Raw genomic sequence first — 9,038 nt, forward strand, 5'->3', positions numbered from 1 at the left:
ACCAGCCAGCTCTGGCTGACTCCTTGTAGGTCAAAGGAACCCAAGGGTGGCCGGCTGCCCTTCCCACCCCCGAAGAGACAGGGAACCCCGTGCCAATGAGGCTGTGATGCAGGGGCTCCTGGATGGGCAGGGATGAGGCCAAGGTATCTGGCGGCGGTTCCCCCTCCCTCCTTCCCAGCCCAGAGGCTCTGGTGCGGAGGGACCGAAGGACAGAAGGGAAAGAGGCCCCGCCCCCTAGCTTTCTTCTCTCCGAGCCTCACGCCCAAGGCCAAAACAGGTGAGGGGAGAGAGTCAGCTGAAAGTCAGGCTCAGGTCCAGGAACAGGAGAGGCGCCCCCTCCTGGCCTCCGCCCTCCCTCCAGCTCCGCCAGGCTACAAACCAGGGCTGGCGGCTCTGGGGGGGCGGGCGAGGGGCCCAGGAGAAGCCCTCAAGGCAAGCGCGGCCTCAGCGCTGAGGGGTGCAGACGGGAACCTGCAAGGAGGAAACGTGAGGAAGGCGCGGCGAGGAGGTGAGGCTCTGGAGCCGGGCAGCCCCAGCCTCAGGGGTGCCCGGCGGCGGCGGGGCTGGCGGGCACAAAGGAGCCGCAGCCACGCCCCTCCTCCCCAGGCCGGGGGGCTGCCGGTGCCAGAGGGGGGCCGGGAGGCGGCAGGCGGGACGCTCTGGGATGCAGGGGGGCCGGGGCGCCTGGGTGGAGGGCGCGGGAGGCTGGGCCCGGGGCGGCCCGGGGATGGAGGCGGGAGCAGGCAGAGAGGAAACCCGGACAGGGGCAGAGAGGGAAGAGGCAGGGTGCAGATGAGATCCAGGAGGAAGAAGAGGTGGATGAAGATGAGGCAGGGCCTCCCGCGGGAAGTGGAGGAGGAGGAGGAGGCGGTGGTGGGAGGGAGAAAAGGTTAGCGGGCTCCCGAGATGACTGGGCTGTAAAGAGAAAGCGAGAGAAGGGATGGTTATGCAGGTGAGGCGCGGGGCGCGCGGCTGAGCTGACCCTGGTGGCCCGGCCCCCACCCCGCCCCCCTCAAGGCCCCGGCCCCCGGGTTCTGCGGCTGGCTCCAGCAGGGACAGTGGGTGGGAGGCTCCGGCGTGTATTAGCAATCACTCTCCTCGGGGGTTGGCTGCACCTTTCTCCAGTGTATCTGCCTCCACCTGCACCTCCACCTGCACCTCCACCTCCTCCTCCTGCCGCCGCTCGTCCTCCAGCTGCTCCTCCGCGCTCTGTGGACCAGCCGGCGGACCCAGGGAAGAAAGAGTGGAGAACTAACGAGGGGCGGGGCCGGGGCCTGCTGGCGGCTGGCCCCATGCGCCCCGTCTCCGGGCGGGCAAGATGATGGGGGGCGGGGGGGAAGGAACCTTAAGAAGGGAGAAGCTGGGGCGTCTTGTCCAGTCCCCTGGGAACTTTGGGAGAGACTGGAGAAAGGGCACAGGACAGCAGGCAGGGGGGTTGGGGGGGGGCACGGCCAGGGATGCTCTCGGAGCAGCCAGGCAGCAACTTCGAGGAGCTGCTATTGCGGGGAGCAAGGCCAGGTGGGGGCTGGAAGGGGAGCCGGTGGGTGTGTGGCCAGGGGGTCCTTGAGGGGCACCTGGGAAGGCCTCGTGTTAGGAGGGCTGACCCAGGGTAGAAACGAGGCCAGGAAGGCCCAGGACAGACACCAGCTGCATTTGGGACTCCATCAAGGGGCTCCTAGGCTCTGGCCCATAGAGGCTGGAGTAGGGGGGGGGCTCACTCTGCACCATTGCAAGGCAGTGCCCGCCACTGACCCTGATGGCAGTGCAGTGGGCACATGGAGTCACAGGACGGAGAGGTGGACATACAGACAGGAAGCCCGGGTTCATAAATCTCCAGTACACTGGGACAGACCCCCCCCTCCCCCCCAGAAGGAACGGTCTCCCTCTTTCCCTGCCTGCCTTGCCGCCCTGCCCCATCAGCTCCATCAAAGGCCCTCAAGGCTTCTGACCACTGCTCAGCTCCCTCCCGATTGCCGGCTGTTGCTGCCTCAGAGGCCAGGGCAGAAATGTGTGGTTGGGCCCATGGGGGCGCTGACCCCTCTCCTGCAGGGGACCTTGAGGAAGGGACCTGGGGAAGGGGCAGGACGGACAGATTTGGCTTCCCTGCCCCGACCGGGGCCGGCTGGGAACACGTACCCACCTCTGGGAAATAAACTGGCCATTTGGACCCCAGAAGTTCTAAGCCTGATGGCACCGGAGACGATGGAGTCTACCCTCACTTCTCAGAGAACACAGCAGAGGCGCCCGGAGGGCCGGGGCTTGTCCAAGGTCACGCAGAGTGCGAGGCATATCGTGCCCAAACCCCTCGTTCGGTGCGCCCCGTGGCCACCATTCGAAAGGCATCCAGGCCCACGCTGGCCATGCCCTTGGGACGAGCCCATCTCATCTGTCCCCCCGCCTGGGCCTGGGTAACCGGCGTGAGCAGACGGGACCATGGGTGGCATGGGATGGATGGCACTGGCTGTGACTAGGTGGTTATGTGGGTGCAGCAGAAGGGAGAGAAGCAGGGGTGGCGGTTGGAGGGCAGGGAGGGGAGGGAGGAAAAAGGTGGGAGAGCTGAGGCTGGGGCCTCACCTTGGTTTTGCGGCTGGACTCCGAGCTCAGCCCGTGCGGGGAGCTATAGAGCTCCTTGGACACCACACACAGGAACTCGGCCTGGTCCTCGCTGCCGTAGTTGTAGGAGGAGCCAATGTTCACCAGCTGGGGGGGGGGGCGTGGGGAGAGACGTGACAGATGGCAGGCTGGGTTAAAGGCAGCCAGCAGGGAAGGAGGCAAGGGGGCGAGTGACATCAGCCAAGATACCAACTTATGTCCGTTCGGGCCTGTTCCCTGAGTTTCCATAGAAAGTCAGTCTCCTCCCTGGCCGCCACCTAGGCGGCAGGTCTTTCTCCAGGCATGGCCACCCCCTGGCCTGGCTCAGCCTGACCCCTGGAGGACAGCCGCCTTCTCTCTGCTGCTCCCCACCCCTCACCCCATCCCCAGATCTAGAGGCCAGTCTCTAAAAGCAGGCGGAGGTGATGATGGGCAGATCGACCAGCTCCATACCAGGTGCAGCTGAAGCAGCTCCAGAACCACGCTGTAGGGAAGGGTGGCATGGTGGGGGCCCCATAGAATGTCTCAGAAGCAGAGATCAAATAGGCTGTCCACTCCTTAGGCCAGAGAGCAAATGATCAGCGCCCCCTGAGCTGTCTGCTCAGCCTCTGAGAGCCCAGAGACTCCCATGGGCCCCCTGGAGAGAAGCCCACCTTCGTTCTGGAGTCCTTGGAATAGCCACAACCACAAGGCCCCTTGAGTGACATTCAGGCCCCAGGAACCCTCCCCCAGCAGGCAGAGTGAAAAACATCAGCCCTTCCTCCAGCAGGAGCAGGAAGCCTCCCGCAGCTGGGAAGAATGGAACAGGGGTAGACCCTGGGATCCTGACCCTCTCAGGAGACCCATAGATGTACATACTGATAATCTACATGATCCCGCCTGCCTCCAACGTTCAGAGTCCTACCCTAGGCCAGGAACTTTAGCAGTAGCACTTCTAATCTTCAGAAGAGTCTCGCAAAGGGAGCACGATGGGCCCACATCGCAGATTGGGAAACTGAGGCCCAGAGAGGCGATGGGACTTGCTCCAGCAAGTGGTGGATCCAGGGCTCTGGCTCCTGGATGGGGCTATTCCTCCGTACCGCCCGGCCTCAGGATCAGGGGTGTGGGGGGATCTGGGCCTTCTCCCTTCCTCAACCTCCACGCGCAAGGGGCCATGGGAAGGTGCGGACACAGGGCTAGCCAACCCCTCCTCCTTCTCCGGGCACAAATCTGACCTGGGGTAAACCCGAGAGGTGTGGCGTGAGGCGTGCAGCTAGGATGACACCCCTTGTGATCTGTCTCTTCTGACTGGCAAACTGCACGTGGACCGGGGGACTATCAGTCACTGTGAGTCCTTGTAGGACGTCACCGCTCGGGCTGCCCACATGTGGAAAGGCTGTGACTTGGCAGGTCCCCTTGCAGGGACCCGGAAGCTGCAGCCGTGGCCTTGTCACAAGAGGTGGTGGCCCCCCGTGGAGTCTGCTCACCTACAGGGATTGCGTCTCTCACCCCCTGATCTGTCACCTGGGGGCCAGAGCCGGCGTCTACCCCTGTATAGGCCACTCCCCGAGGGCCAGGAGAACCCCCCCCCCTCCCCGAAGCTCCCCTGCAGCGAGCAGGTCTTCTATCCTCTCCCCTCTGGTCACTCTGCAGCCAAGTGTGGCCTTTCCCTACTTGTGTTCAGTGTGATGGCCGGGCGCTGTGCTGGGGAGCCCCAGCCTGGGGCTTCACCCCGATGCTGGGCGGTTCCAGGGGTGGCCCTGAGGCCCCAGCCCACCTGCTCGAAGCGCCAGCCGTCGGACATGGTGGACACCATCTGCGTCAGCTCCTCCTCCTGGCACTGCAGCACGCGGTACACGTGCTTGGGGGGGACCTGCAGGCAGAGAGGTGACGTGGAGGACAGCCGGGGGCGGGGCGAGCACCTGCCATCCCCACAGCCTCCTTGCCCGCCCACCGCACGCTGCTAGGAGAGAAGCTGGGGCAGATGTAAGGAGGAACAGTGGCAGTGGCATCCTGAGCCCCGCCCCTGTGTCCAGCCCTCAACATGCATCATCGCGCTTAACCCTTCCCCAAACGTTCCGAGTTCTGGGATCTTCCCAGAGTCTCGAAGAGGGCCTGGCTTGCTCAAGGTCACCGAGCTGAAGGGCAGCAGAGCAGGAATCCAGGTGATTCAAGGGGGAAGAGAGGAATGAACTCATTTCAACCTCCGGGGGCCACCTGCGCCCACCCAAGTCTCCTCCAGGGGGGACCCAGAGAAACCCCCTCAGCCCCGCCTACAGACCAGCCCAGAAGCATAAGCCCTAGCACCTCACACTCTGCCCCCAGGGGGGTCCGCCTGATCCCTCGAAATGGACAGTTTACAAACCCTGCATTGGCCTTGCCAGCCCCCCCCTGTTCCTTCATACTGACCCCTCCCTTTGCTGGTGAGGAAGGGAAGAGGGGGCAGGTCTCAGCATCTCTAGATTCCACAAGGGGAAATCAAGGTCCAGAGGGCGGCATGAGGGGCCCAACGTCACACCATGAACAGAGGTGAGTCAGGGACAGAACCCAGCATCTTTCTTCCCGTCTGGGCCTTTGCTGGGCAGTCTGGGAGCTGGACACCTCCCTCCCATCACAGGCCAGCTTGGCCTCCCCCATGTCTCCCGACCTTCCTCTGGCCTCCCTGGCAGCCCGGCCCCCTCTCCTGCCACAGCCTGCTCTGGCTCCCGGCTGCCCCTGACCTGTGTGACGGGATAGTCCTTCTCCTCCATCCGGTCTTTGATGATGCGAATCAGCGGGCCGATGTTGTAGAACTCCGCTTCCTCTAGGACCCCTGGTGCAGACAAAGCAGCCCCTGGGTCACTCGGGCTGGCCCCGTGCCCTCATCTCCCCGTGTCCCCTCTGCCCCATGCCCACTCCCACGCCAGTCACGGGGAGTGCTAAGCATCTCCGAGCTCAGGGCTCAAGCAAGAGGTTAATGCTTCCTCCCTTGGACTCCACGTTCCCTACAGGAGGGGCGAGACACAGCTGCCCCACCATCCCTACATCCCTGCTGTGCTGAGCGAGGTGGCCCAGGGCCACCTGCCAGTGCCCTCATCTTGGGGCTGCCTCAGGGCTGGCAGGAGGCAGCCGACTCAGGGGCACTGGAACCTAGAACATCATAATGAGAACGACCTTGGCTGACCCTCCCCCATTCACGTGTTCCTGTTTATGAAGCACGTGCTAAGGGCCAGGTACTGTGCTGAGCATTTTACACTCGTGGCACTAGAAGCACCTAACTTTCATTACCCCTGCTGAACAATCCCCGGAAAGAGAAGCAGCTGTCTGAGGCTATACAGCCAGGAAGCGGCAGAGCTGGGGTCCAAATTCACGCTCCTCTGACCTCAGAGCGCGCTGTAAGTGCATCATCCCTGTGCTCACCCATCTCCCCAGCTGCCACGCCCTACAGTTTACAAAGCTTCTCCCACACTCATCATGCGCCCTGGGGATGCGGGGAGGCAGGCATTATAGTCCCCACACAGCTGAGGGAACTGTGAAGGGGAATGACCACGGGCCTTTGGAGTCCCCTAGGCACCTCCAGGGCAAGGATCCCTCTGGCTCTTTGCTTGACTGGCCTTCCGGGCTCCTTGAGGACCGGGCCGTGTCTGATCCAGCCTGCTGTCCCCGGTGCTCTCACGGCCCCTAATACAGAGGAAGCGGTTGGTGCGCGTTGCCGCCTGAATGCGCCCATGACAGATGACTGACACGGCATCGGTGACCCTTGGTGCCAGGTGCTGCACTAACTCACGCACTCGTGTTACCCCCTCTACCCTTCCGGCTGCTCAGGAAAGCGGGTGCTATGACCACCCCACTTCACAGAGGCGGGCATGGAGGCACAGGGGGGACAGGTGACCTTCCTGGGTGCCACACTGCTAGTTAATCTCTTCCTGGATCCCCTGAGGCCCTCGGTGTGGGCCCTCGCCCTGTCCAAGGGGCCAGGAGTGGCAGGACTGGTAGCAGCCCCGAGCCTGTAAACAGATGTCGGTGGTGACGCAGCTGGAATGCTTACGTCCCCTCCCTGCGTCCCCTCCCTGCGGGCCCCAGCCGTGCCGGCAGCCTGTGGTCCCCTGAGGGGCTGCCAGAAAGGTGAGGCGCTGGTGCCTACAGTGGGCACCGAGTTTGAAGCCCCAGCCCACTGGGGAGCTACGTGGCCTTTGGATCACCGTGTCCCACAGGGGTCTGGAGGGGAGACCACTGGCCCCGAGTGAGGAGGATGGGCTGCGCTAGACGCCCACAGGATACAAACACGGGGATTCGTGGCCCCTGCTGTCCCCAAACCTGCTCTCTCCAATGCAGATCACCACCCCTGATTTATATACACACGTGGAGGCTCAGAAAGGAGAAGTGACATGTCCGAGCTGGCCTGGCTGGGTCAGCTGACCCGGAGCCACACCTTCTGCCCCAAGGAGGAGTTGACGTGGCGCTGCTTACAGTCCCTGCCTGTGGCTGCGGGTCCGCCAAGGAGATATTCTCTCGGGCATAGCTTCCCCGCTACCTGCTGGAGCGGACATGGGGCCTCAGCCCTCGCCGTCCCCCCCCCCTTCTCCCAGGGAAGAACCAAACACCTGCTGGGGAATGGGCTCCCCTCCTCCACCTCCACCCACAACTAGCTGAGCTACACAGGCAGCTGGATTTGCCCCACCCCCTGCTGACCATCGGGCCTCACCAGGCTTCTCAGATACTGGACCACCCATGGAAAAGAGAGTGCATACCTCCTCCCATGCCCGTCTCCACCCCATCCACACCTCGCTTCCCAGGGGGTCAGGAGAAAGGGCATCCCTGCCCAGGACACACACTGGGTGACCTCTCGGCCTCTCTCACCTCCCCAAAAGCACTCGGCGAAAGTTCAGGCTGGTCAGCGTGGCAGATGCCGTAGGCAGACGTTTTGCCATTCAGGCTTGTCAGAGGGACGAGGAAGCGAGAAACATGGAAGAAATCAAATGCCCCCCCACCCCCGCCTTGACTCCTGCTCTGGACCTCTGTGGAAGGTTCTGGCACTGCATAGCACAGGGCTAGGATGCAGGCCCCCTGGACCAACTCACCCTCCTCAGCCATGTCCTTGTCCAGCACCAGCTTGCCGTGCCGGAGGAAGTTCAGGATGGGCCCAAAGTATGTGGGGTCACGGTCAATGAGGTAGGCTCCTGTCTCATCCTAAGGAGATAAGGGGCACAGGCAGTGAGAGAAGAGTGAGGCCTTCCCCAACCCACCCCCGGACTTCAGGCCCAGTAATGGTTGGAGGGACGGAGGGAGGGAGCGAGTGCCGGGGCAGAAAGGCTCTCCTGTCAGATCTACCTGGGTTCAAGTCCTGCCTCTGCCATTTCCTCACTGTGTGACCTTGGGCCAGTGACTGGGCCTCTCTGGGCGTCACTCAGCTCGCCCATAAATAGGGGTATTGTGAGCAGCCAATGAGTTCTGAGTGGCACCCGCTGCCAGAGTTTGGCTCAGTGACTGTCCTGCTTAAAGGCTGTTCCCCAGAAGTGAGCCCTACACTATCTCCATTAGATACCCCGTCATTCTGGGGGTGTCGGATGTTTACAAGTTTCAAAGGAGTCGCTATCTCATTGGACAGGCTAGGCCCGCAGGGAGGCAGGGCAGGCATCCGGACAACTCTATGGAGAGCAAGCAGAGACATCAGCCGGTGAGGAGACTTGCCCAAGGTCACAGCATCAGAGGGTCAGGGAGTGTGGAGAGGGGGGTGCCCCACAGGTCACCTCCAGACCAGCCTCCTCTGGTTACAGACAGGAGGCTGGTCCTAGAGCACAGAGGGGTCCCACCCAAGGTCATGCAGGAATGGGAGCCCAGAAATGGTGGCTGACAGGCCAGGGATCCTCCCTGACCGAAGCCCAGCTCTGAAGGCACCCCAGGACTTCTCCACCCAAGGTGCAGCGCTTCTAGGCCACCCACACCGCAAAGGGCGCTGGGGAAGCCACCTCAGCAACTCCTTCCCCGGTGCGGGAGTCCCTTTGGCAAGGAGGGAAGGCCCCAAAGGAGGGGGGAGGGTGTCCAGATCCACCAGCCTCCTGGGGTGCGAGCCCAGGGCAGTTCTCTGAATGCCCTAAATGGCCGCGGCCTGGCGTTGTCCCGTTGCCACGGCAATGGGCACATCCCGCACTCTGCCTTCTCCCTCCCTCCGACCAGTTCTTCCAGCCTCCGGCTGTGGGGAAATAACACCAGCCGGGGCCCCGGCCAGGCCGGCCCCGATTCCGGCGGGCAGAGGACCCCCGCCCGACGGCCGCCCACCGCGCGGGCCTCACCCGGTCCGACTGCAGCTCTTCCCCCTGGCACAGGCGGCTGAGGAAGGACTTCTGCTCCCGGCACAGCGTCTGCCGGGTGGTCAGGAACACCGTGCCCCCCACATTGAGCCGCACCCACTTGCCCCAGGCGCCCGGCGCGCGGCCGCCCGCCCCCGCCGGCGGCGCTGCCTCCCCGGCCTCCATCCTCCCCGCTAG

At 63.5% G+C, this 9,038-nt stretch overlaps 1 protein-coding gene across 4 annotated transcripts in view; it reads right to left on the minus strand.

Annotated features, from left to right (window-relative positions):
* KCTD17 (potassium channel tetramerization domain containing 17) overlaps positions 1 to 9,032 on the minus strand; it is a 10,313-nt gene extending 1,281 nt beyond the window's left edge. The window contains exons 1-7 of one of the 4 annotated variants that reach the window (XM_029955158.1): positions 8,844 to 9,032; positions 7,632 to 7,740; positions 5,292 to 5,383; positions 4,349 to 4,444; positions 2,575 to 2,700; positions 1,116 to 1,209; positions 380 to 471 (exon numbers count right to left, since the gene is read on the minus strand). In XM_029955158.1, the coding sequence (XP_029811018.1) occupies positions 428 to 471; positions 1,116 to 1,209; positions 2,575 to 2,700; positions 4,349 to 4,444; positions 5,292 to 5,383; positions 7,632 to 7,740; positions 8,844 to 9,026 (744 nt within the window). In that variant the 5' untranslated portion in view covers positions 9,027 to 9,032 and the 3' untranslated portion in view covers positions 380 to 427. Of the gene's footprint in view, positions 1 to 379; positions 916 to 1,115; positions 1,210 to 2,574; positions 2,701 to 4,348; positions 4,445 to 5,291; positions 5,384 to 7,631; positions 7,741 to 8,843 lie in introns of those variants that run through there. The other 3 variants (XM_029955156.1, XM_029955157.1, XM_029955159.1) reach the window with 3 other exon arrangements.
* Positions 9,033 to 9,038: the final 6 nt, after the last annotated feature.

This window comes from Suricata suricatta, chromosome 10 (genome assembly GCF_006229205.1).
Source record: "Suricata suricatta isolate VVHF042 chromosome 10, meerkat_22Aug2017_6uvM2_HiC, whole genome shotgun sequence".
NCBI lineage: Eukaryota > Metazoa > Chordata > Mammalia > Carnivora > Herpestidae > Suricata > Suricata suricatta.